Here is a 27,871-nt window from a genome sequence, read left to right on the forward strand (position 1 = left end):
TCCGTCTTAAATACAATTACATGAATAATTAATTCTGCACTGTCAGCTGAAGGTCAAGCTAAATGTACAATATTTCGCGGCAAAGATGAACAAAAAGACACCTCTCGCATACAAAACATGAAGAAACTAGTTTTGTTGAGAAATCTTTAATTTAAACGTTATGCTTGACAAAGAGCAAACCATTTAGTGAGCTACAAGATGAAGCCTGTACATAATGAACCAGCAATCTACAAGGATTCAGTGAACATAAAAAGGATGACACATTAAACAGCTTAAATATCCATTCACGCAGTAGCATGTCCACAAAAATTATTCACAGTTCATTTGCCGTAAAACCCATTGGCATTAGGTAGTAGGTACCACATGAAATAGCACAACTGGTGAAACTATTATATTCATGGATTTCAACTTGGACAGGACTGCACCAGCATCTCCTTCAATTTTAATCTAATCTTTCAATTATTTTTCATAAAATTCTCCTGTAATACTTACAGCTCAACTTAAATAGTTAATTTTAATGGCACAAACATAACTATCTCTCAAAATAAGTTAAAAAACACACAAAAGTCATTCTACTCCTTTTGCCCCTCCCATCAGTGCAGTTCCTATTGGTCAAAGTTATAAATCTAAACAGGCACATCCTTAGCCCACTCACTTGTATTAAGACTGGGGTCCTTCTCAGTGCAGCATCTGGGCGCTGTTAGATGGTACATCTTTGTATATTAAATAAATTAGATTTTTTTTTTTGTTTATCTCCACGCCCGGTTGAGTAGTTTGACCTCGGCTAAACGTTTGCTGATCATTGTAGCGAAAAACAGAGCCAATAAGACACTGGAAATAAGCATGTAGTCGTAATCGTCCTTCAAAACATCAAATTGTTTCGAGGGGTACACGCGGGTTTGGTAGATGTCCAGGCCATACGCAACCACCTGACAAAAAAGGATGAAATCAAGAAAAAACATGTTAATTCGATAATGTTGTGTTAACAGGTGCCATATGTTACTTTTCTAGGGGAGGAGTCACCAACAGTTTGCCTCCATGGAGATGTATTGCTTTGGCTGGAATGTTCCACTGTATGGCATTCATCTAACATATCTTGCATTTATTCAATTAAAGGTGTTTTTACTGCTCAAATATCTTGTAAAATATTAAATATTACTATTGGCAGGGTCATCACAAATCTGACCTGTAACTTGGCCTGATGTCTTAATCTGCTCATCCGTATAGATAGACAAGTTCCAAGTTTACTGTGGAACATTCTAAGCAAAGCAATATCCATGGTGACAAGCCGAAACCCTCTACCAGCTAGATAGTGTACCTTTAAATTTGTACTTGTTATATATTGTTTTTTTGTCACAGCAAACCAGCAACTATTCCAAATGTTCACAACTCCTGTTTTTTTAATTTCATCTGAATGCACCTTTCTTGTCTGGTGCAATGGGGCCCAACAGGTGGTTGGCACATCAATCGTAGAGTATCAAGCAAACCAAAAACAAACATAGCGATGCTGACAGATGTACTTCAGCCTATTTTAGCGTCAATATGGACTATTTTGTTTGTGAAAAACATGCTTAAGGTAAGCGCTTTGTGCATTTGTGGACAGGGAAGAATCTTTTCCATCACCTGGATGTAACATGTTACATTTTTCACCTTGTTCCACTGTTGTGATGCTTTGACCAATCAGATTCAAATAATCATCATGACGTTCTGCGTTTCCTGATCGGTTTCAGTAAGAGCCCTCCCAGACTGATAATGCATAGAACTCAATTCAGGGTGACACACATCAATCTAGCAGGAGCTATGTTGTCAGACTTCACCCCAATGATTCTTTTCATTCACAGTAATATTGCAACTGGAAGGACACCTGGACTGTTTACTCTTGACTTTCGGCAGGTGCTTGGCGCTTAGCGCCATACTGCTGCCCCCGTCCAATTATTTTAAGAATTGCAAGTGATAAGTTAAATTTTAAGGTGGAGTAGAAATCTGGTTGGTATTATTTTTATTTACACAACAATTTTATCAATCAATGGACAATCAAAATCTATGGACAGACAATTAGAAATGTACAACTATTTAGTAATAAACTGTCTCACCAGGCATGTGGACTCCAGCCCAGAGGGGACAGTGTGGATCCCCCTTACCCGCGACACAGACTGGTTATAGTTGATGTACCACTCTGTTCGGATTGGCAGCTCTGGTGCATACGGGATTAAGTTCTCCTCACTGAGAACATAAAGATCATTAGTCAATATAAATATAAAAAGCATTCAACAACATATGTAATAAATAAGTGTAGGATTTACTTACCGACTCTGCTCAGACACAATCTCAGGTCTGCGAGGGTCCAGGAACATCTTTGGTAGAGATAAAATGCCTCCTGATGGTAAACCAACTGACAAGGAAATACAACAGGGAATCTTTTTATTCTGATTTTATTCTACAGATAATTAGCTAGGTATTTACATTGCTTGAATATAATAAAAATGTGTCAAGCAGGCTTAGTTGAGAATAGAATTCTCACACATGTAGTGAACAGTCACATTGCATTGTTTTGAGTTTCATTCACACAAAGTGGACTGTTCTAGTGTCAGAAAGTGGGTTAGTCTGACTGACCGAGCTGCTGCACTTAATGACATTTGCAGCATAACTCCAAAACAGAAAAGGTGCTTTTGACTTCAGTCAGTCTATGGACAAATCATAATAACCTATTCAAGGTTTTAGTAAGGAATGTCAGTTATGTCAGTCTGTTATTTTTATATTCTGTATTGTTAATTTGTTAAATCTTGTTGAAAGAAATATAGCCGTCCAAGTGCCCTTAGTGTTTCACCAGGAAACCCCATCTAAGATTGTCTCAAATTTCAAATTATTTCCTTTTTTCTTATTTAGCACTGTAAGAATTTTTCCCATTTCCTGTTTCCTTTAATCACAGTATGAAATTATACTTAACCCATTTATTCTTTCAGTAATTCTTATCAGGAAAATTTTAGATGCCTTGTTAAAACTTGAATGTGACAATAACTCACTGAGGAGGTGTCTGCTGGTGATGCCCTTCTCCGTCAGGGTGGCCTCCATGGCAGAGATGGCCGAGGGAAAGATGTAGGACTGCTGTAAAACCTGAGGAGCGAAGGGCCGGTCCAGAGAGCTGAAGACCGTACTGTTGTAGAGCTCCATCCCCTCATACAGCTCGATCACAGAGAACTCCACTCTACGGGACTTTGTGCTCCAGTATTCATACTGTGGAGCAGACAGGCAAGACAAAAAAGGTTTGAAAAAAGCATCATTATGGCAGAGGTGGGTAGAGTAACCAAAAAATGTACCGTACTCAAAGTAGAATGTCTTTCAAATGTATTAAAATCTCACACTGTTTAATATGAATCCAGCTAAAATAAACTTGCTTTACATTCATCTTGTGATAAGGCTTAGGTAGTGAAATTGAAAATAACTGAATTATACCTCAAATGCTTTCGTGTGTGTTAAACAGTGCATTTCTGGCTACCATTATTACTTTATATTCTACCTCTCCTACATTTTCTCACAGATAAGTTCCATCTCTTAGATGTTTACAGGAATGCAATTTGTAATCCTGGTTATTTAGCCTATGTGTGCTTCCCACTCACCACCACCCAGTTCTCTGAGTGCACGATGTGGACTGGACCTCTGGCTTTCCTCTGGACGGCCTCGTGGATGATTCTTCCAGTGATGCCATCGATGAGAATGATTCCCACGAAACTGCGCTCCTGGTGCTGGTCAGTGCTCTCCGTTACCAAAGCTAGTAGGTTTGGGTTCAGGTACTGAGCAGAGGAAAAAGAAAACTGATTAAACAACCTCTTACAGTAATCCCTCATTTGTCCAGGAATGACCCAAGGTAGACACTTCTGGACAACGTTTTAACGAAGAACATTTCAACTCACATTTAGAAGTCAAAGAAGTCTTAAACAAAGGTTTTAATGGTGCCGCTTGGTCACAGCTTTAAAATATAATTGTATAATTTAGATTCCAGTAAGTCAATTAATTAGGGCTGTTAGAGAAGATAAATGACATACATTTGAAACCAGAAGTTTACCATACATACACTATATTAAAAGACACAAGCTTTTTTTCCCCCTCACTGTCAGACTAAACTTTTCCTGTTTTACAACCCCAATTCCAATGAAGTTGGGACACAGTGTAAAACTTAAATACAGAATACAATGATTCGCAAATCCTTTTCAACCTATATTGAACTGAATAAACTACAAAGACATGATTTTTAATGTTCAAACTGATAAACTTTGTTTTTATGCAAATATTCGCTCATTTTCAATTTGATGTCTGCATCTTAAAGTTTATTTGACGTAATAGGTCTGCTTTAAATCATTGGCTAATTTAGGACATAAGAAGAATAATGAGTAAAATCTGTCTTTTAACCATTCCCTTTAAAGAAAAAAAAAAAACAAAAAAAAACATCAGCTTGAAAATCTTGGTGTTACCAGTGTTATCAATGTGTCAGCCAATATTTCAATACATTTGCTGACACATTTATAGTTTTGCCGTTTAATGTGCAGCCGAAATATTGCCTTTGTTAAATATTGGGATATTTTTGTGCAATTTAAACATCAATAGATAAACACAATAATACAAGTCATATTTAGATTTCTTTCCAATTCAAATATAAAATGTTTCCTGTTAGATTAACAGACTTTATTGCTATACTTATTTTGCTTTTTACATTTAAATATGGAGAATGCATTGTTCAATATAAAATTATATTTTGCAGCCCTTAATTGTAGTATTACACTTTGACGTGGAACAGATGATTCAATATAGGGCTAAAAATGGGCTGTAATATACACAAAAAGAATGAGACACTGTAAACCCTAGTATTATCGAGACTGTGGCTGAAGGGAAGTGATTCAGAGGGAGAATTATAAAATGGGGAGAGTCACACGAATGAAGAAACCAAAGTGCACTTGTGTCAGGTTATTCAGCGTGTCTTTTGATTGGCACAGACTTCAGTCATTTTGACACCCACCCTCCAAATAAAAGGCACTGATTCAGCTGTGGGTGTGATGTGTGGGAACTAGGGTGTGACACGGACAAGACTGAGCAAGACAACCTGATATGAAACATGTAGCGGGCAGCTTTCTCTTTCATTTAAGTATAATCATTTATGGACTTTTTAAAACACTGTTATATATTTAGAGACTAATTGTGTGTTTCTCTTTCTGTTCAGTTGTCATGTATTTGTTAATTCCATAGTTTAATTTTTTCAAAAATGATTTCACCCGTCCTGTTTGACATTAGGACCTATTTATTAGAAACCATATTAACCAGTGGTTTCTAAATGTGTATGTACCATTGGAATAGTTTTAAGATAATCTTACTGTGTGCAAGTAATTTATAAGCAAACATTTTATTTCACTTTAAAGTAACTTTTATTATGTTTTTTTTATTTTATTTTTTTTTATTATTCAAACAGAGACAATGCGCATTACTAAAAAACATTTATGTAAAACCACCAGTATTAGCTAGCAGCATGAACTACTTGTGCGAATAGAAAATGGGCTTAATGTATTTTCTAACTTAATCTAACACACAGACAGACCTAGATGAATAAAGTCAATATACACAATACTAAGTCGGCTAAATAGGTTATAGAATTACATGCACTAAAATAAACCAAACCAGGCCTTAAAAAAAAAAAAAAAAACATTTTAAAAATGAAAATTAATAAGTTACGGTCATTACCTTATATAGGACGCTGCGGTCTCCCATGACTCTGCCCTGAGAATGGACGTGTTCATTGGCTTTCTTCCCTTTCACAGCGACAATTTTCTGCACCTCTGTAGGAATCACCACCTCCCAGATCAGTTCAGTTGACAAGTCCTGGAAACACAGTTACATGCTATTTTTAAACATACAGAAAGTCAGCTTGTTAGAAGTGACTAAATGATTTACTAGATCAGATGCCCTCCCAGACAGACATTTTCAAATGTATCTTGGCTTTGAACTGGAACTAGACTCAATTGTGTACACCTTAGGATTTGTACATTAATAATGTCTATTGAGCACTAATATGCATCACTTCAAAATATTACTACTTACTGTTCGTAGCCTGTAACCACTGAGCCTCCCCTGATTTGCATCGACAAGAAAAAAGAAAATGGAGGAGGCCACTTCTTGAAGTTGTTGGAGGACATTCTTAGTGGACGGAAAAGCAGACACCTGAAAAAAAGTTGGGTTTTTTTCACAATTTATAGAAAAATGTAAATGATTGAACTGTGTTGGCTCTGTAAAAACAGGAAACAGTACATAGTTCAGATAATGAAGGATTCTAAATAGAGAGCAAGAATTTTCTGGGGTGGTACAAGGTGTTCAAAGTTTTTTTGAGACTTGGTATTATTCATGTCAAGCTTATTCAGTTAATTTGGGATAATTGTGATATTGGGTACCAAAAATATTCATTGTGACCAGTTAGAAGCAAAAACAAGAAATTTCAATTTCATCTATACTACAAAAACTGTTGTTTACACCACATATATAAACCTCAGAAAGTTTGATTTTTTGGAATGGTGAAAATTAAGGTTTGTAGACTACGTCTCAAAATAATTGTAATTCCACAATTCAGTTTGATATTGTGACATCGCTACATAGAATGAATAGCTGCTTACTTTATACTGGTCATCCACAAGCAGCAAGACTTTGGCATAATCCTGGTCCATCAGTGGCAGCAGCATGGACTGGAGGATGGGCTGAGGGAGCAGAGGGGGAGTGATGTGGCTCTTTTTTCCATAGATGGGGTTAAAAACATGGAGCGTGGCCAGACCTGTATCCTAATGGGACAGAAAACAATACTACTTCAAAAACATGCCATATATATTTGGTATTAAACAAGTTTGAAAGGGGCCAATCATTACCTTGTCTTTGATGAGCAGAGTGCACTGTGGAGGGTGAGGGAAGTGGGCTGTTGTTCTCTGTACCATCAGATTAAACGCTGCACTCGAAGGGACATTCTCCAGGTAGTGCTTCCAAACAATGGTGCCGGTTTTGCTGTCAATGCCAAAAAGCTACAAACATAAAATATGTTGTAACACATATTTTGTCTAACAAGCAAAAAGCAGTTAACAGTAATAAGGATTATGAAATATAAATAAGACAAAAAATATACTAAAACTTACTAGCTAACTAGTATACCACTTAGAGCCTCTATACTTATACAAAGACAGAGCCTGTCTTTGTATAAGTATAGATATGTATATATATATATCTAAATACAGTATACAATGATCCCTCATTTATCGTGGGGGTTACATTCTAATAATAACCCTCTGTAAAGTAGTCAGCTTTATTTTTTACAATTATTATATACATTTTAAAGATGTAAAACCCCTCATCACACACTTTATACACTTTTCTCAGACAGACATTCACATTTTCTTACATTTCTCTCTTGTTTAAACCCTCTCAAAGTTCAAACCTTCACAGGTGCCTTTGTCAATACAGAATATTTTGACATTGTGGGGTTTGTCGGGGAGAAAACTTGCAAACATACAGCACTTCCGAGTCACACAGCTAGCGAACGAACATTTATGTAAATTTGACAAGCTGAATGCGTTCTGTACTGTACAGGAGACATGGCACGGAGGAGAATGATTGACAATGGTCTACAGTCCCTTAGCCAATCAGGACGCAGAACACAATGCGCATTCAAATGCTATTAAAAAAGCAGAAACAGCGAGACCATGAAAGGTGAACCGCAGCAGTGAGGGACAACTGTACATATAATTACATATACGTACACATACACACGAATTATATGCTTTTATCATAATTGTGGTATCAAAATCCACATATGGCCATTTGCTTAACATTGAAATTGATACTGAAATTTCAGTATCATTTTTCTAAAAGTGGTAGTGAGTAGATATTATTGGTATGTAATTCCTGTACCTTTCCAGATGCAGTCACCATGACCATCATCTTCTGCAGGTTGAACTCGTCTCGTGACAGGTTTTCGATGGTCACTTCGTTCTTGACTTGGCTGCGTGGTTTTCGGGCATCATAGAAGAGTTTCCAGAGATGGGAGGCCCAGGCCTGAAGCAGGATCAGCTGAGAAGACAGTCTCTTTAAGACCATGGACATCAGACCATCTGCAGAGAAATAGAGAGATGTTAATAAAGGACAAGTCAGTTTGAAAAAAAGATATTGTAATGGAGTAGAAAGCATGCATCAAACTGTACACTCTTCCAGATTAAATCAGTTTAGAAACCTGGGTGGAGGGCAGGCAAGTGTGTGAATCTACAGCAATCATATCATCAATTTTAACTCAGTGTTTCCTTAATCCAGTGCTTCTCAATTATTTTATATAAAATAAAATATAATGAAATTTAATTAAATATCAAATAAAAAATAAAATTAAATAAAAATCAAACAAATAAATTAAAATTAAATAAATATCAAAATAATACATTCAAATTAAATAAATATCAAATTAAAACAAGCAATTTAGCAATTTGGTATGCCACCTTATATGATGCTAACAGTGCTTGTTGGTTTAAATGACATTCACAATGCGGGATGATTGTTGGCAATATTTGGCACGTTTATGCTGAAAAAACTCCAGCGTATTATCAGCGTGATTGAGGTGTAATGAGGTGGCGCCTTAACTTATTTGGCTTTACACTGTCCACTACCAACATTTTCAGACACAGCAGACACCGGTCTGTCGTTCACAGGAGTCACGGTGAAGCCAAGTGCTAAATACTCTTCATCGGACTTCCTCGTCTTACTTTTCGGGTGTCTTTCGTGCGTCTCATTACCTCCATCTATCTCCGCCTTTCTTTTCATCCCTGTTAAAATGATTTCCATAGTGACTCTTTAGCAAAAGTGTTCCTTGTTCACTGCCCTCTGTCAGGATCTGTTCGCGCTCTCCTGCTCTTTGCTGTGTGCGCACTGCGTACGCGCTGTCTACAGTACTACAGTGTCATACGCGGAGTCATACGTGCCCCCCCCCGGCATCTCCCCTGGCATAGTGGGGAGATGCCACTATTTGAGAAGCACTGCCTTAATCCTTCATCTACTAGAATAGATGCTGAAAACAGTGCAGCAGTGAACCAGACTCTTTTACTTTTAGGTTGACTTTGGGCAGAACATTTCACCCACCTTGTCAAAAAACTTTATATACCTTAAGACTTTATGTTACTTGATATATTTGATATACCGGTACTTGATATATTTCTGCCTGCCCAGCATCTTAACCTACAATACACTGACCACAAAGTAATCACATGAAAACCTCACAATTTATAAAGACAAGAGAAGTTGTTACCTTGAATGGCTGCATCCAAGAGAGGCATTAAAAGGAAGACAAAGTAAAAGCAAGTGAAGCAACATACACCAGAAACAAACTCCAAACATTGTAAGCAGTGAGTGAGCAAATTAGTAAGCAGATAAGATAGGGGTGCTATGCTGTAGACCCTGAAATGCTCTTTTATCAAATTGACAAATTACTATGTTATTATAAAGCGCTATAATGAATGATTTGGTGGAGCATTTACCAGCCTTCTTGCCAAACTCTCCCTCGAGCTCAGCCTGGGTGGCTGTGAGTGGCAGATCCACCATTTCCATGGTTACCACATCAGACAGGGCCTCCTCTCTGGTCCACATCACTCGCCCTAGGAAAATAACATTCATTTTAACTATACTGTCCCAGCAAACATTCACCACACCCAACTGCGCAACTATAATATGTATGTATTATACATTACAGCATAGAACTACATTTGTGAGACTGTAGAAAGTTGAACAAATGCAAAAATAAACCCAAATGGCTAAATTTTTTCACCATTTCCGATTTTTTAAAAACATTTTTATTTAACAAACAGCTTTTATTACAAATTTAAATGTGGCCCTACCTGATATAACGTTAAATCACGCTTTCTGTTTCAACAGCCTCATGCCATCTTGAGGACATTTTAACCATTCACATAATGAAGGTACTCAGGTTATAAATTGTAACTTGCTATGGCGACCATGCAAATTTTTCATGAATCAGAAACCCCATAGAGGATCACTTTTGAAAAACAAAACAAAATAGTGTCTTTAGCGCCCTCCTGTGGCAGTTGCAGTAAGTGCCGTACAGTCAACCTCGTCTTTCAAGAGTTTCCATCAAAGAGAAATACCTGGCTGCTGGATAAATGTGAGCTGGTGATCCTCTGTTTGTACCATCACCCTGTAACCCACTGAGTCATCCTTCTTCAAAAACACCTGCACATACAGCTGCAAAAGAGAAAAAAACACAACGTATCTTGCAACTTGTCTTGTTTTATGATGACAAGTTGAAAGGCTGAATCTAAGACCAACCCTCTCTGGATTTCCTCCATTTGGATCCATGGTAAAAATCAGAGTTGTGTCTAGAAGTCTGCGTCCAGTTTCAGCACTGAAGAGGTTAATACTAGAAGCCTATGATGGAAACAAGAAATAAACAATAGTAAAATATGGTTATGATATTAATAATAGTGGGCTTCAAATGTTTTACACTGAGTACCACCACTGAAAATATGTGGCCTTCTGAGTACCACCAGATCTAAACCTGCTCTTAAGTTCTAGAGCTAAATTGGCGCTAAACCATGTCTAAAATAGGACTATACAATTTCTATACTAGTTCTAAACAAGGACTAACCGAAAGGAGAACAAAATGTGGATTAAACCGATTGTAAATTTAGCAAATATTTGAAGTGCAGACTAATCAGAGTACCACATGAAGGATCTTACATACCACAGTTTGAGAACCACTGGTATAGATAATCATATTGACCACATATTGTACCACTCACGGTTTTGTTCTTGGGCGACATAACGGCCACAACAGTCTTCTCTCCAGTGGTAGCAAATGAAACCAGCATTGCCTAAAAACAAGATTAAACAAATACGCCTAAAGACTCTGAAATTATAAACCCAAAATATAAAATTTGTTTTTAAATGAACATACTGGTTTGAAATCCCTGATCGTGAGTATCTGTCCTTTGTTGAGTTGCAGCAGCACGTGTTGATCTGGTCCGGTCTGGAGGAAAAACTCAGAAAGCGGAGATCGAGCAGCGTTGGGTTGAGAAGAGACTAGCACTGGGCGGAAATCAGGGGAAATTTCCAGACCAATTGACTGGATGAAAATAAATGGACAATAATATATTAGGTCTGAAACATCCATTGTGTTGGTCATTAAAAAAAACAAGATAATATAATGAACAATTTTTGGAATCTATATACATTTGTTACTTATTGTCAGAGCTGAAAATATTATCACATAATACATCTTTATAACAAGACAATACAGAAGCAGTTTTAATTACACCATCTGAGTAAATGACAGTGGTGCAGTGGGCCAACTATTAACCTGTTGTGTGAACCTTGCGCAAGTATATATACTCTAGTAATGTCCCAGCCATATTGACAATAAAACATAGTGAAAGGCCACACATTACAAGATAGTGAAGTGAATAATTCAAAATGTTGCATTTTGACGTAGGTTTGACAGAGCCATCACACATTTAATATGGCTTGGAGGTTTTATGTTCAGACTATATCACATCAAAATGCTTGTTATTTAAGTTATGATTAGAGATAGTGAAAGGTAGCCACTGGCGCAATAGACCAACGGATGTATCGTTTGGCCAATGTTTGCACTCTTTAGTGAATCGGATATCGGTCTTAAATCTCTAGCACAGGCCGATAATTTTGATTTGGCTGACCTAATATATACACAAAGCTTAATTTTAAGACTTAAATGCAATTAGATAACCACTCAAAACATGACTACACTGCTCTGTTGAAGCTCTGCGGTAAAAATGGACACATATCGGCCAAAAAATATTAGCAGACCTGATCAGCCATTGGTTGCTCTAGATTCTATCGGTATCAGCATTGGCCAATCTCTAGTTATGATAGCACAATTTTTCAAAATTTGCAAACGAGGGCCCCACTCGGCCCCCGGGCCATAGTTTAGACACCCCTGCTTTGTTTTATAAGAGTGTATATATAGTTAGTTTGACTGTATTTTGGGTTATACAGTAATGGTGATGTCTAAGTTATAAAGTTGCATGCAACAAAAAAGTCAATAATGAGCAAAAATAACAATCAAATGGTTGCATACCTGCAGTGAGATCTGATTCATCTGAGAGTGTGAGTGCAGGTCCAACATATTCAAGGATAGAGAGTCTGAGTCCACACAAGTGAGCATGCCCTTCCCAATCACAGAGCAGCTGGACTGGAGGTCAGACAGCCACGGAGCTTTAACTGTAAACTGCACATAAAGATAAATATAGAAGTAATGAATCCATCTGCAAGAGATAAGAGTAATGGCCAAAATGACTTGCCTGTTTTAGTATTTCCCCATCATCCAAGCTGTAAACCACCACTGTAATTTCAGAGTTAGGGACAAGGCCCAGAACAAAAACCTCGCCAGTATCATCAGAATAGACGGACTGGTAATCCACCATGTCACTGTAACAGATATGTAATATAATATGTAAAAATGTAGTTCTTGGCCATTTTTTAATTATTTAATCAGTACAACATATGTTAAATATGAAATATAACTTCCAAATGTACTACTACTCATACTTGCTGCTTGTCTTTCCTACCTTTCTGGAAGATTTTCAATCCATTTCTGATGTCCATTGGAAAGGTAGTGAAGAGAGATGGCAGTCTTTTTCAAAACAGCCACATATCTGACATGCTCCTGCTGCCCCACTAAAGAAGCAGACTGGAAACTACGAAGAATGTATGTAAATTAGGGATGCACAGATCCAGCTTTTTCAGTTCCGACAGTTTCTGATACTATGGCTTTAAGTAACTGCCAGTAACCGATATTAATCAATACCAGTGTTGAGACAGTAACAGCATTTATTTCCTTAAAACAAAAATAAGTAACTACTTAAATAACTACAGAAAAGGTTTGTATAAATAAAATTCAAACATTATGAGACTTCCTGGGCCAACTACGACCAATAAATTGTCTTATTATGTCAATTACGATGCAATTTTCAGTATTAGCCGTGATAATCAATACCAGTATTACAGAATCGGTGCATCCCTAATGTAAAAAGTTAAACATGCGATAATGCAAATTCTTTAATATGTTGTAAAAGCTGAAAAGAATATCTTGTACCTCCCAGAATCGAGCACAACCTCCCAGTTCAATCCACCAAAATTCACCTCCCAAGAGCGCAGCAACCGCCCATTACCGACCAGCATAACTGCATCTGGAGAAAAAAAAAAGACTTTTGTAAACGTGATTCACTTACCAATAAACAATATCTAAGTGCAAAATATAACCTTGTCCTTGCAACAGAAGGGCATCAATATTTCCCTCTGGTCCATTCTTGTCAACATGACGCCAGACTAAAAAGATGAAGAAAAGTTTGAATATGTGGGTAATGTGTGGGGGGAAAATGTTGTGTGTGAACTATATGGGAGTGGTAAGGCGATTAAAACTTACATAGATCTCCAGTTCTTGTATTGATTGCTGCAAAAACATTCTTGTCTGTGGCTACAAGTATCTTTTTGGATGACTGGATCTGATTGTCAAAATGAGCAAAGCGGACATTTCCTACAAACTGCTGCCTCCTGGTTGAGAAAAGAAAAGTTTTTTCTTTAGTCTATTTTCTATGAAGAACAGTGTAATTACATTTGTGATTTTTAACACAGAAATACAAATACAAATCTTTTATAAAACTGAATTCTAAAATTATGGATAAGCATTTAGGACCCTGGCCATGTATCAGATGATAGGATCCAATGCGCAAATATTCCATTGTCAATTAAATTCCATAAATATAATCAAGTTGTGAAAAATAAATCGTAGCAATATGTCAATATATTGCCCATTCTTTATTTTTTCTATAGCCTACATCCACACTCCGCGTCGAAGCTACGGTGTATGGCAGGTGTTAGCGTTGAAATATTTTTACAATGAAATCTGCATTTACATAATTATAAATTGCAATCAGTTTAGCCATATATCTTACCAATCAAATTTCCCAACTTGGTCCTCAAACACAGCCTGCACAGAGCAGAAAACCACAAGAAATTTCAGAAATAGTAGAATGAGCTTAGCCATTGCTGCAGTTGGGCTTGCTCTCCGGGGTAGGACGAAGCCGGAAGTGGCAAATGTCAATGTTGTCGTTACACTTGCAGAATACTGCCCTCTAGTGTTCAGGAGCTCTACACTTTCATTGATAAAAATGGATCTTACTATATCTTATTATCTTATTTTACTTCTATGAAAATGCCTTATGGATATGGCATTTATTAAGTTGAGTCTGACTATTTATATAAGTGACTAAACCCCTGAACTCACTATAAACCAACAAAAAAATGCATTTCTATTAGAAATGATGGGTCAATGATGTGATCTTAAAGCCACAGAATGAAAATTGCAGTACAAAAACATTTAAAAACATTTGTCCCTACTGTGAGCGGGCTTGCATATCCATAAATCTGACTCTTATCTTCCACAGAATGGCATAAAATCTATCTCCATGGTGAATGTTCCAAATATGGTTTTAACTTTCTATTTCCATGGCATCACACACCTCCAGAAAGCTATATACTATGTAAACAGATTCAACATTTTTGGATATTCCTTTTGGATATTTTTTACATAGGTGAATCAGTATATGAAACATCTTAGTGCTACTGCAAGTTAACTTGTGGAGACATATGCCAGTGAAAATACAAGCCTTTCTATGACAATGGCTGAGTGGCAGTGGAAAGACATGGCACACATGCTCTTCACACAACATGTGAGCAACATTCTAACACAACACTGTGCCAGTAGAATAGCTATGGGTTAAGTGTCTTTGGCTATATATGGTTATACAGTACAATGTACAAAAATAAATAGCAGGTAAATTGACTTAAGTGTATTATACTGTTGTGTGCAATAAGTGAGGATAACTATGTTTAATAACAGTGCAGCATATAAAGACAGACAGAATAAATAAATAGTAGGCAAGGTGACTTTTAGTGAATTGTACCAGTGATGATTCACATTCTGTTACAGTATTGCACATGGTTACTACAGGTAGGGCATGCAGAGGGCTAGTAGTGGTCACTGTCTCCGTCTGACAGCAACAGGAAGGAAAGACCTGTGGAGCCTCTCTTTCACACAGTGAGAGAGGATCAGTCTGTCACTGAAGCTGCTCTGACAGACAGTCAGAACAGCACTGAGTCCAGAGAAAAGCCCAGGGCTAAGCTGGACTTTTTCATGACATTGTCCAGTTTCTTCTTCTCCCTCTTCGTGATGCTGCTGCTCCAGCAGACCACACCGTGCAGGATGGCTAATGTCATCACAGAGTCGTAGAAGTCCTCAGGAGTGGCTCCCTCAGTCTCCTCCTCTGCTCTGGCCCTTCCTGGACACTGCATATATGCTGTGAATGCAGTCCAGTTTGTTAAGATGAATATGTACTTGTATGAGTATTCTCAAAGCTCTAATAAAACTGCCTCACACTTTTAGGATGTAAGGAATGCTGTAGTGCCCCCCTCTCCTCTACGTGCCCACACCCACTGGGGGGAGTGGACCCACCCTGGTACGGGGATACAGTATTGCTGTGAGCGCCCCCTGTGAGCTTTCTTTTGACTCAAGCTTTTTTCTGTGGGATTTCAAGATGGCGTCAAGCGGAGGAGATGAACACGAATGGACAGCGGCAGTGCGACCGCTTTTATCAGCCTCGTACACCGCTTTTGAAACGAAGGAGCTACCTCAGCTTGTCGGGTCTATAATAAACAGGTGAGGCGCTGAATGTCAACTTGTTTGGAGTCTCTGGCGCTCAGTTTAGGCTGTGTCCACTCCGGAGTCAGCTGCTCGGCTAACATGCTAACTTAGCTCTCAGTTAGCATCAAGTTACATTGCCTTAAGTTGCACTGCACCAGAGCAGTTTGAGCGTTAGCTTTCGTGCTAATGTTAGCCAACTTACTTTATACGCTTTCGGTTCACTCGTTTTTGTACCGCTGTCACATTGCTTTAAGTGTTGCATTGGTAATCAACTGCAGCGTTGCACCAGAAATGCAAAGTGGCACAAAATATGTTGGATGAGTGAATACAGCGTGTTGAAAATTTGCTTCATCATTAGCTAGCTAACACAAACATTAGCAGCTGAAATGGGCAAAGGGCCTTCTGCCATCATTTCATAATGTCACATTTTATATTTGAATACATTAGCCGGTTATACAGAATTAACATTAAGTTTCATGGATATAATGAAGAACCTATTCATATTTTTACGTGACAATGTATTCAAAAGCTGATAACGCAGTTTGAAGTCAACATCTGGCTGAGCTGAAGTAGGCGGAGACCCTTCTCTCACTTTGGATTGATGCGTGGAAATGTGTCGTTAAAATACGCCAAAATTCGAGTTAATGATCAACACGGTCTTTGACTGTTTTGTTCAGTAACACATAACTATTCATGTAATCTGATTTTGGTGTATATTGTGGCGTAACAGCTATTTCTGAGAAGGAAGTCTTTACGTGTGCTAGTCAGTCGACCCACATAAAGCTCCATAGTGTAAAATAGTATTGTTGCTATTTCAGCGTTGCACAGATCCCGGCTCAGACACTTGACACTCCCAGTTTGAACAGGCTGACGGTGCGCGTTCAACTGAGGAGCTCTTCACAGTATTGTTTTAATCATTGTTTTTGTGGTGCACCTGGCAGTTTTAAAGGAAAACGCTCCTGGCATGTTTTACTGAAAACGAAACACAAACGCTGTTTCGGTTTGATGACATATTGTCGTGAATCCTGTATAGACGACTAAACTAGTTTGCCAGCAATTTTACCATTTTAATTAGGATCAGTACGATTTCATAATTTGTATTTCATAATATCTATCTAGTATGTTTTGTTATGACGCATCCACATGACATCTCCCATAGGCACTCCAACTGAAAGTGACAAATATAGCTTTAATAATAAAGCTTTATCACAAATATAACTTTAATAATGGATATTCTTCTATTTTGGATTAGGGTTGAGCTATCATACACCTAGTTAAGTATGTATATGGGTCCTGCCTATTCTTCCACACAGGACTCTCCTGGTTTGTAGGATGCTTGGATGGATTTAACATATTTTCCAAAAAGAAATACTAGACATTATTGCTTTGAATGTTTTGAGAAATACAGTGGGATTTGAGGATATACTTGTATAGTGCAAGGTGGAGCAGGCAGAATTTGTTTCTGAATGTTCAAACCCTTCAGTTAGTTTTTTAACCTGAAAGAGTCTTTTATAAGTTGAGTTTTGTTTGATTTCCAAGATTTTGGTGATTTAGTGACTGTTAAGTCACAAGAGACTATACCTTGTATACCAATAGCTAACAATTACTTCTTATCATAAGACTTGTAACACATTGGATATTATGCATGTTTTAACTTAATTAAAGTCTATCAGTGATGTAGAGTAATATTGTTTTGGATGTCCTTTGCTTCGTTATTTATTCTAGTGAAACAGATATTCTACACCACGACAAGCAGTACGAGCCTTTCTACTCGTCATTTGTGGCTCTCTCCGCTCATTACATCACCACAGTATGTGGGCAGAGTAAGTTTTAAACAAGTGTTTCTCAAACCCCATACTTTATCTTATTGTTCACAAATGAACCTCCAAATTCTGTCTCTAGTACCAAGAAATCAGTTGCTGTCAGTGGCAGCAGCATGCAAAGTATTGATCGAGTTCTCGCTATTGCGGCTGGAGAACCCGGATGAAGCATGTGCAGTGTCACAGGTAGGAAACAAGTTGCAACGAATCCTAACGCATTCATTTTTTTCCCATATCTATCTGTTATGGTATACCCGATAAATCAAACATTTTTGTATTTACTGATGTATAGAGTTTGTTTTATATAAATACCCCTTACATTTTGTCATTTGCTGTCCTATAATGATTCATTCAAGGTAATCACCACTAAAATATATTGCATGGATGTTATGGCATTGTGGATATTAGTTACAATGTAATTGGATAGTCTCTGCAGTGCCTTTTGAACTCTTAATATTTGATTTTTTTCAAAACTGTTCTATAATGCTCGAATATAGCTTTGATAATGCTTTGATAATGTTTTTATTGAGCTATCGGGCACTAAAATTAAGGCTGTAGGTGTATATCGCAAAAATGTTGAATGTTTTGTTTTGTGTTTTTTTTTTTTTTTCCCAAATGCCTTTTCAGCTCAATTACTTCTTACAGTCTTACAGTTCTCTTATTTGAATCCAGTTTTTACTGCCATATACATCTTGTATGTTTGTTTATCCTCAGAAACACCTGATTCTTCTCATAAAAGGACTTTGCACCGGCTGCAGCAGACTGGACCGCACAGAAATCATTACTTTCACTGCTATGATGAAGTCTGCCAAGTTGCCTCAAACCGTCAAAACCCTTTCAGATGGTAAGTGGAAGTAGAGTTGCTATAAGCCTCTACTGAGCGCAGAGGGAGTCTGCCAGTCCTCACTGTTGAACCCCTACGTTCTAGTCCATAGTTTTCAAATTCACAAAGGAGATGGACACTGCTTTGTAGGAATGGAAAACAGAGAATCTTTGAGCAAGGACATGAATTTTTGAGTATCATTTGTGCAGTTCCTTGTAGAGGGATTTTTTTTTTTTAATGACGATTGGGCGAGTACCATGCGAAAATGTAGTTGTTTGAGTAGTGCTTAGTGCTACTCAAGGATTTATCTTGTTGTTTCAACCAGTCTCTAAAATTCTGTGGTGGTTTAATGAATGTATTTAATATAACAGATGCTGCTGTTGGGTCCTTGCAGGGCTATGAAAACATTAAAATTTTAAATGTGCTTTTTTCCAACAGTGGAGGATCAGAAAGAACTGCCCACTACTACTGTGAACCCTGAGCTTAGACAAAAAGAAGTACAAATGAACTTCTTTAATCAGCTCACTTCAGTTTTTAATCCGGACCTTACCACCATCTTGGCCTCCCCTTCAACAGCGCACATGCAGGTACGTTTATATTTTTCACTTACAAACAACACAATTATATAAACAAGCCAACCTGCCAACCAGACCTTATTTTAGTCAAAGAATTTGTAATTTTTTTACACATTGAGACCTTGGTATTGAGCTCAGCAGTGAACACCCACCCCTTGTTCCGGAAGTAACTTTCTCATTGATTTTTCCCATAGATTTTTGAGTTTGAAAGTTTAAGGCTAATCACCTATGTGGTAACTTATGACAACAAATTTTTATTTAATGTCTGTTTCTGAAACTTTATAAACCATTAAGTTATTAAAACATTTCAGTGAATCTTGTACTTCAAACTGTCTTTTTGGACTGGAAACATTTGTCAAGTGTCTGAAAACAGCATTATGGATATTAGTTACCATGTAGCTCAGGGGTGTTCATTACGTCGATCGCGATCTACCAGTCGATCGCGATCTACCAGTCGATCGCGATCTACCAGTCGATCGCGATCTACCAGTCGATCGCGATCTACCAGTCGATCGCGATCTACCAGTCGATCGCGAAGGCATTTTGGGTAGATCACGTCCCATCATCCATCCAGTCACATGACTAATATACAGGACAACCAGTCAGATTACACCTGACCCTAGGTCACATCATGGGCGTTGCACACGCATTAACAAGTGCGAGTTAGTTTATCCCCATAGCGTTGGATCCTATCGTCGCCGATAGAGCGCGGTTGCGGACTTTCCAGCAGCGTAACTCCGCGCCCAGTTGTGCTCTCATGTAAATTCAAACGCCGTCTCAAAGCGGAGACATGGGGCTGTCTAAATATTTTACCATCATTACGGTAATCTGCCTCTGTTGTCCCTCGAAGGTGACGAATGAGAGCGCGGGCGCTGCAGGGATTTTCCCAGTCATTTATTCTAAATTCTGATACTTCGTTTAACATGATTTTTATGGCTATAAAAAAAAGACAAAGCCGTAATCAACATGATTAGCTCTGTTATCGCTTTCAAACGAAAAATGCTATTTTACTCCTGGCTGTCAGAAGCTACTGCCCGAACTATTCATCCCTCACTGATTCTATTCAGTGCAAGTCAGAGCAGTAATCATCATTCAAGTAATTATGAACATGTAGGAAGTTCCATTGTGTTGTGCAGTATTATCTCATGACGTTGTGCACATCAAAATGCACTGTACATGTAAGAATTCATTTACAAATAAATATATGTTTAACATTTTTGTATTAGGTGGTAGATCTTTCAGACACGATCATTTTAAAAGTAGCTCACATACTGAAAAAGTCTGAGCACCCCTGATGTAGCTGGTTAGCCTCTGCGATGCCTTTGAACTCTTGATATTGGATTTTTTCGTAAGGTCTATGGGAAAAATGAATGGAAAATTTACCTTCAAAGATTTCGAAGTCGGCGGGACTGCCAATTGTTTACACTAGATTCCTATCACATAAAATAAGTTTTGACCCTGGTGGCTTTGTAGGTAGAGCTTTTGCCCTATAATCTGAAAGTCGGTGATTTGATACCCAACCACCAGTGCATATTGTTGCTGTGTTTTCTAGCAAGATAATAAAGTCTTGGCCTACTGTACTTTGTTACACTGGCGTATAAATGAGTTGTTCTTACTCATTTTAACTTTTTTTACAGACTGAGAGCGACTGCGACGACCAAACCTCAGACCAGGCTCTTCAGGCCAAAATGAAAAATGCCTTTGTATCTCAGAATGTGTCAAGCTTACAGGAACTTGGTGAGTTAAAACCTGGCTCTGTTACAACTGTGTTTCAGGTCATTTTTCACGGTGCACTTTTTAATGTGCTTTATCTTTTTAGGTGGGTCTGAGAAACTGCTGCGAGTGTGCCTCAACTTGCCCTACTTCCTACGCTACATCAATCGTTTCCAAGATGCTGTGTCGGCCAACTCTTTCTTTATCATGCCTGCCACTGTGGCGGATGCTACGGCTGTCCGCAATGGGTGTGTATATTTTCTGTATCTTTTGTAAAAGTTTATGCAAGAGTTTGGGACTAAGATTGAGTTGATTCTTCTCAGTTTTACTTTGTTTCATATTAATGTTGTTGAACTTCTCATATATATTGATCACAATCTTGAATTTGTAACTCAAAAAAAGATAAACTAAAAATGCATTTCAATATTTATTTTTTGACCAAAAACAAGGAAGACATTCATTATTTAACAAAAATACTGAAATTTCCTTCTCTACACTCTTTACCTGCATACACACCTATTCAATACTTACTACTTATGAAGATGTGATTCTGGGCACCGGTGAATCTCCCCATTTTCAAATGGCCCTGATTGGCTGGTGGATTAGCCAATTGGTGCATGGTCTGTCCGAATCCAAAAAAGTAAAAGAAAAAAATATTGCAGAGGGCTAACAAACATTACAGATTTCTGCAGAATCAGTGGATGAAGTATTAAACTGGTCATCTGAGGTGAGATAAGTTTGATTTATTTGTAAATCATAGGTGACTTCCTTTGTTTCATATGGGTCACTGAAAAAAACAGATCTGATTGCACCATATCGTTTGACTGGGCTTGAGACACAATTGAGGATGTGGGGAAAAGACTGATTTGACCAATCTGAAAAATACAGAGATCAATCTGTATTTCCAGGCATCTAAACTCTAAGTCTAAACTCTGGTCTTTTGAAACTTAGAGGTGTAGCATGTCATTTGGAACAAAGCTGACGATTATAATTGACTGAATCTTGATTAAAATTTATTTGATTAACTGCACAGGCTAACTTAAAATATGAATACAACTAAATACAACCTATAATAGAAATGTATTAAGTTAAATGTAATAGTCTTCTATTTAGCCTTTTTCTGTTAACGATGCCTAACATGACATCTTTCTTTTGCAGATTTCATTCCTTAGTGATAGATGTGACAATGGCATTGGACACACTCTCTCTCCCTGTTCTCGAGCCTCTGACTCCTGGGAGACTTCTGGACATGACTGTGCTGGCTCTGAGCTGCCTCTATGCTGGTTGGTACTATTGTATAACCAAATATCTAGATAAGCGCAATTATTTATTGAGTGCATCTATACGATTATTTATGATGTGTGCTAAATTCTATAATTACCTGTGTAGGTGTGAGTGTGGCCACCTGCATGGCTATTCTGCAAGTTGGTAGTGGTTTACAGCTTCGCTCTGCCACCACTGGGACTAAAGAGGAGGACTATGAAAATGATGCTGCCACAATTGTTCAAAAATGTGTACGTAAATGTTAATATGCGTTACTCCTACCTACACCAGACCTAATTGATGGAAACCTTTTTTTTTCTAGCTGGAAATTTATGAAATGATTGGACAAGCCATCAGCAACTCTCGCAGAGCTGGAGGAGAGGTATTTTACCTCTTAAACAGCTAATTTGTCAACAGAATATTTACTTGGAAATAAATAATGTAATAATAATTTCCCCCTTCACAGCATTACCAGAACTTCCAGCTGCTTGGAGCCTGGTGCCTATTAAATAGCCTGTATTTAATCCTGAACCTCAGCCCCACTGCTCTGGCTGATAAGGGCAAAGAGAAGGACCCTCTGGCTGCTCTCAGAGTGCGGGACATCGCTGCTCGCACTAAAGATGGAGCTGGTTCACCCAAACTTGGTCCTGGAAAAGGGTAAGAAAACATAAGTTTTTTTTCTTGTTGAAATATGTCTAATTACATTTAGATTTTTTTTGTTAAAGGCACCAAGGGTTTGGAGTTTTGTCTGTCATCCTGGCAAACCATGCCATCAAACTTCTGACCTCACTTTTCCAAGATCTGCAAGTAGAAGCACTGCACCGGGTAAACTACCAAACTACTTAATTTTTTATTACAGTTATGCTTTATCGCTATAGTGATAATGGCATTCTAGACTCCTTATAGTTTGAAATTAAGCAGGAGGGACAGGTCACAATTATGTGGCAAAATTTGTAGTTTTACTGTCAGATTACATATTTGTTGACTTGGTTTATGTCTGATTTGTGGACCTAACTACATGAAACTATAACTGACATGAAATCCAATGTCTTCTGTCAGCAAAACTGAAACAATTAATTTTCACAAAAGTACCGTAAATTTCAGACTATTGAGTGCACCTGAATATAAGCCACAGCAGCTAAATTTTAAAAGAAAATCTATTTTGTACATATGTAAGCTGCAGGATTTCATGTTGTAACATGAGATATTTACACAGAAAGACAATACACAAGTTTTTTTTTTATTTATTTAAAAACTGTGCCTGGAAATCGGCAGTACAGCACCAACATGCCATCAACACAGGATGAACATACCTGCACGTCTAGAAAATAAAACGGCATCAACATAGCACCGACATGACAGTAACACAGGATGAACATACCTGCATATTTGGAAAATAAAACTGCACCAACATCTGCTTTTATTTCCTCTGAAATCTTTTGTCGTAATTTTACATTGACTAAGTTCTTCCTGCAGCTGCCTACAATGTTGCACCATTGATTCATTGATGCCAAACTTTCATGAAGTGGCTCTATTTCCTCCTTTAATGGCCAGATCGATTGTCTTTAACTTAAAAACTGCATCATATGTATTTCTTTGTCTGTTTTCGGCGTCTGCATGATGCTCAAAATGACAGTTCAAAATAATTAGTGTATTCTGTAGTGCATAATCTTTCCCCATGTCTGTCTCACTTTAGCTTTTACAGCTAGAGAGTACCCCCCGGTGGCCGTAAAAATCCCTGGTGGTCAGTAAAAATCTATAAATTACCTGGTATGAGCCTCAGGGTTCAAAGTGTGGGGAAAAAAGTAGCAACTTATAGTACAGTGAATTTCAGACTATAAGTCATAAGATTCATAGGGGGATCCCAAACAATACGTTTCAATATTTGTTGATTTAGTTATGTCACCCGGATTGGCCTTATTGGGGACCCACCCTGAAGCCAGGCCTGGGGTGGGTGCTCATCAGTGAGCAGTGCAGAGTACCCAGCCTTCTTGGACCGACCGAGGACTCTGTTTTTGTTCTGGGGGGCTTAAACGCACGTGTGGACGACAGTCACAACTGGAGAGGGGTGATTGGGAAGAACCTAGTAAGGGATGCTGTCATTAAGGGATGCTGCCAGGCTGCAGAAAGAGTCCTATCGGCCTCAAAGGAATTTTAGCAAACCATCCGATTCCTCAAGAGGGGGAAGCAGTGCTTCACCATCACTGATACCAGTATGGGTGGAGAACTGCTGACCTTGACTGTGGATGTTGCCATATGGTGGAAGGAATACTTCTCAATCTCACCATCACATCTTCCGAAGAGCAAGCAGAGACTGAGGACTTGGAGGCGGATTCAACACCCTGGCTGAAGTCACTGAGGTGGTTGTCAAGCTCCCCTATGGCAAGGCTCCAGGGGTGGATGAGATCCACCTGGATCTGGATTTTGTAGTGCTTTCTTGGCTGACATGTCTCTGCAACAACGGTCGGGGACCAGTACCTCTGGAATGGCAGACAGGGTGGTCCCTCTGTTTTAAGAAGGGAATCACACTTCTCAGCCTCCCTGGTAAGGTCTATTCCAGGGTACTGGAGAGGAGAATGCAACTGATAGTCGAACCTCAGATTCAAGAGGAGCAGTGTGGTTTTCTTTCCAGTCACAGCACAGTGGACGAGCTTGATACTCTCCATCAGATGCTTTAAGGTCAGTGGGAGTTTGCCCAACCAGTCCACATGTGCTTTGTGGATCTAGAGAAGGCCTTCAACCATGTCCCTCACGGTGCCCTTTGGGGGTGCCCTGGGAGTACGAGGTCCGGGGCCCTTTGCTAAGGACTGTCCGGTCCCTGTATGATGTATGACCGGAGCAGGAGCTATCTTTGCATCGCCAGCAGTAAGTCAGACCTGTTCCCAATGCACGTTGGACTCTGACTGTGCCTCGAAATTCTGTCCATAAATACATTGAACAGAATCTGTGACAATGGGCAGCCCTGGCAGAGGCCCAATGGGGTCCAGTTCAGGGACCACAGGATCTCATCTCTGCTCTTTGCAGATGACGTTATCCTGATGGCTTCGTCGAACCAGGACCTGCAGCAGGCAGTGGGACAGTTTGCAGTCGAATGTGAAGTGGCTCGGAAAAAAGTGTCTTGCTCTCTCCGCGTGGGTGGAGAGTCCTTGCCTCAAGTGTAGGGGTTCAAGTATTTCGAGGTCTTGTTCACAAGTGAGGGAAGGATGAAGTATGAGATTGACAGGTGGACCGTGCAGCGTTTACATTGATGTGCTCGCTGTATTTGACCGTTGTGGTAAAGGAGCTGAGTGACCGGTAAATCAAGAGCTTTGCCTTTCCAATCTACGTTCCTACAATCACCTATGGTCAGGAGCTTTGGATAATGACCGAAAGGACAAGATCGCAGATACAAGCGGCCAAAATGAGTTTGTCCACTGAGTAGCTGGGCACTCCGTTAGAGATAGGGTGAGGAGCTTGGTCACAGGGGAGGAGCTCAGAGTAGAGCTGGTGGTCCTCAACATCGAGAGGAGCCAGCTAAGGTCGGACATCTGTTCTGGGTGCCTCCCGGACACCTCCCTAGGGAAGTGTTCCGGGCATGTCCCATTGGGAGGAGGCCACGGGCCCTTCATCGGAAGCATAGGACAAGCCATTGAATCTCTTGCAGTTTCTTTTGCATAAGTTTGAAATCCTGCAGTGACCAATTCTAAACTTGCTATATTGGTCACATTAATTGCTTCTTACTTTTGCTCCTGATTTTCCTCACATTTTGTGCAGGGGTGGGCGAGTGATGGTCCTCCAGCTGAACTCAACATCATGGCCCAGAGCACTTCTATTCAGAGAGTTCAAAGGCTCATAGACTCTGTCCCCCTCACCAACCTCCTGTTTACTCTGCTGTGCACATCATACAAAAAGGTACAGGCACCTCTACAAATTTGTCCATACCTACTAATATCACATTCTTTATTTACTACATTTGTTAAAATAATGTGTTTTAGGCTTGTGTTCTCCAGAGACAGAGGAAAGGTTCAGTCAGCAGCGATGCCAGTGCTTCCACAGATTCTAACACTTACTACGAGGACGACTTTAGCAGCACAGAGGAGGACAGCAGCCAAGGTACTCTAGCACAACCAAACACTAGTACAGCATTCTTTGAATGGGAAGATTCTACTGAATTCACATATATTACCACATGCGTAGCTGAGGTCGCAACGTGACTCCTTGAATTATGAAGAAAGGTCAATTAAGACCACTAACTGTAAATCTACAGCAGATATTTTTTGTAATGAGTGTAAAGCCTTTCTCTGTGTCAGTGCTGTGCTGTGTGAGAGAGGCAGCGGGACAGGTGCTCTGCCTGCGGCCTCAGGCAAGGGGCAGTCAGGAGCATAAACACTACACAAAACTGTGACTATGAGCTGTCTGTCCACTACTGCTGTCAGTGTAGTGACAGTCTTTATCCCAGCAGAGAGAAGACAGGAGAAGACAAGTGCAGCTTGTGTCTCAGGTCAGAACAGACTCAGTGTCCACCTCACTGTCCCCGAATCATTCTGTCCCTGTTTGTCTCACAGTAGGCTCTGAGCTGTGGCCCTGTAGTTTAGGACAGACTGAGCCACTGGTGAAGCAGCTCTGGCAAAACACACTGGTTTGATTAAACATACACTAAATTCTGTTTGACAGACTATTTCACTCTGGCTCAGTGTAGATGTAAGGATAATACCAATGGTATTGACATGTAGAGGAGAGAACTTCCCCAAGGCACTTCAGCTCCATCCTATAATCATTCAACATGTCTTCCTTTGCTCACAACTGATCATTGAAATTCAAAATACCAAATTTTACATTTGAGAGATGTCTAACAGGCCATTTGTTGTCTGTAGATACTTATCATCACCTGTCTTGAGAAATATGGAAAACATAAATGGCAAAATGTGTTTTTTTTTCTCTTGTAACCTGAGTCTTCAAACATGTCAATGATACTTGATAGACATTATTTGAAGAGAATAGAAGAATCCCATGTCAAACAGTGGTATTGTTCTTGTACAGATGTTGTGCTTGTTGGGCTCAATCACACTATGTCTAGCTGTCACCTGAACAGTTATGATTGTGTATGTCGCATGCACACATGAATATCAACTTGAAGTGATATTCTCCACATTGGAGAAAGAGTGATGCACTCCTATGGAAGCTATAGCATAGCAAATGAAAATGTGCAGAAATGCCATCGCTAATGAAGGTTTTAGAATTGTTCATTGTTTATAGCTATAGCTAGTTCTGGGTATGATCAACTGCAAACTATGTGATTAAGTTAAGATGCAGCATTTGAACTAGTCTGATTTTTATGTTTTACAAAATCCTTCTAAAAATATGCTTTCATTCTTCTGCTTATTGCTGCTACCCTGGTGACCACAGATAAAGCTTTGCAATGCTTTTGATTACTGGGATATATTGAATTCTGCTCTACTAGGCTAGATTTTCTATGCATGTATACAGATTGTGGTATTGGTGCATTCATTTTAAACTGTAGCAAGTTAATTCTTGTGCAGTTATCTTCTTTAAGCTGTTATCCACCAACACTACACTGGCAATGTAGTCCTTGGCTTTTGTCCACCTCCTTCACAGTGTTGTAGGTGTCTCCAAGTTTTTTGATGCTTCTACATTTTGGCTTTGTGACGCCATGCTTCAAGCTTCAGCCTTTGTATAAACATTTTCAGTTTTGTTTTATAATTTGTTTGCCATTATCTGCAGATGACGATAGTGAACCAATTCTGGGGTTGTGGTTTGAAGAGACAATATCCCCATCGAAGGACAAAGTAGCACCCCCACCTCCCCCGCCACCCCCACCTTTGGAAACTTCACCCAGGTTAAAAAGCCCCAGCAAGCAGAACCCAAGTGAGAATGGGAATATTTTAGCTGGACGTAAAGATCCAGAGCTGGTGAGGACCCTGCTAAC

The 27,871-nt window shown here is 39.0% G+C and overlaps 2 protein-coding genes across 5 annotated transcripts in view; one reads left to right on the forward strand and one right to left on the reverse strand.

Moving 5' to 3' along the window:
* Positions 1–129: 129 nt before the first annotated feature.
* emc1 (ER membrane protein complex subunit 1) lies at positions 130–14,123 on the reverse strand. Its single transcript, XM_033969061.2, has 22 exons — positions 14,004–14,123; positions 13,475–13,602; positions 13,312–13,377; positions 13,145–13,238; positions 12,618–12,746; positions 12,351–12,477; positions 12,128–12,277; positions 10,970–11,137; positions 10,815–10,886; positions 10,342–10,440; positions 10,161–10,257; positions 9,537–9,653; positions 7,930–8,129; positions 6,897–7,046; positions 6,651–6,812; positions 6,085–6,204; positions 5,728–5,865; positions 3,618–3,791; positions 3,024–3,234; positions 2,308–2,392; positions 2,094–2,223; positions 130–929 (listed from the first exon to the last, which is right to left on the reverse strand). Exons 1-22 carry the CDS (start codon positions 14,093–14,095, stop codon positions 750–752), a joined length of 2,889 nt encoding a protein of 962 aa, XP_033824952.1. The 5' UTR covers positions 14,096–14,123; the 3' UTR covers positions 130–749.
* Positions 14,124–15,629: 1,506 nt separating this feature from the next.
* The window catches only part of ubr4 (ubiquitin protein ligase E3 component n-recognin 4), a 52,167-nt gene continuing 39,925 nt past the window's right edge, over positions 15,630–27,871 (forward strand). For 3 of the 4 annotated variants that reach the window (XM_055223096.1, XM_055223094.1, XM_055223095.1), the window contains exons 1-16: positions 15,630–15,766; positions 17,477–17,574; positions 17,654–17,757; positions 18,286–18,415; positions 18,833–18,981; positions 20,607–20,706; positions 20,789–20,930; positions 21,841–21,965; positions 22,072–22,196; positions 22,268–22,327; positions 22,412–22,602; positions 22,671–22,770; positions 25,699–25,836; positions 25,920–26,037; positions 26,384–26,425; positions 27,667–27,854. In XM_055223096.1, coding sequence (XP_055079071.1) covers positions 15,645–15,766; positions 17,477–17,574; positions 17,654–17,757; positions 18,286–18,415; positions 18,833–18,981; positions 20,607–20,706; positions 20,789–20,930; positions 21,841–21,965; positions 22,072–22,196; positions 22,268–22,327; positions 22,412–22,602; positions 22,671–22,770; positions 25,699–25,836; positions 25,920–26,037; positions 26,384–26,425; positions 27,667–27,854 — 1,932 coding nt within the window. In that variant the 5' untranslated portion in view covers positions 15,630–15,644. The remainder of the gene's footprint in view (positions 15,767–17,476; positions 17,575–17,653; positions 17,758–18,285; positions 18,416–18,832; positions 18,982–20,606; positions 20,707–20,788; positions 20,931–21,840; positions 21,966–22,071; positions 22,197–22,267; positions 22,328–22,411; positions 22,603–22,670; positions 22,771–25,698; positions 25,837–25,919; positions 26,038–26,383; positions 26,426–27,666; positions 27,855–27,871) is intronic. The other variant, XM_055223097.1, reaches the window with a different exon arrangement.

Source organism: Periophthalmus magnuspinnatus, chromosome 7, assembly GCF_009829125.3.
Source record: "Periophthalmus magnuspinnatus isolate fPerMag1 chromosome 7, fPerMag1.2.pri, whole genome shotgun sequence".
Taxonomy (NCBI): Eukaryota; Metazoa; Chordata; class Actinopteri; order Gobiiformes; family Gobiidae; genus Periophthalmus; species Periophthalmus magnuspinnatus.

Coding starts and splice junctions, on each gene's coding strand:
- emc1 (XM_033969061.2), bottom strand. CDS start 14,095: ATGGCTAAGCTCATTCTACTATTTCTGAAATTTCTTGTGGTTTTCTGC. Junction 12,478..12,617: donor ATTGAAAATCTTCCAGAAAG/GTAGGAAAGACA, acceptor TATCTGTTACAG/TGACATGGTGGATTACCAGT. Junction 9,654..10,160: donor CACATTTATCCAGCAGCCAG/GTATTTCTCTTT, acceptor TTATTTTCCTAG/GGCGAGTGATGTGGACCAGA.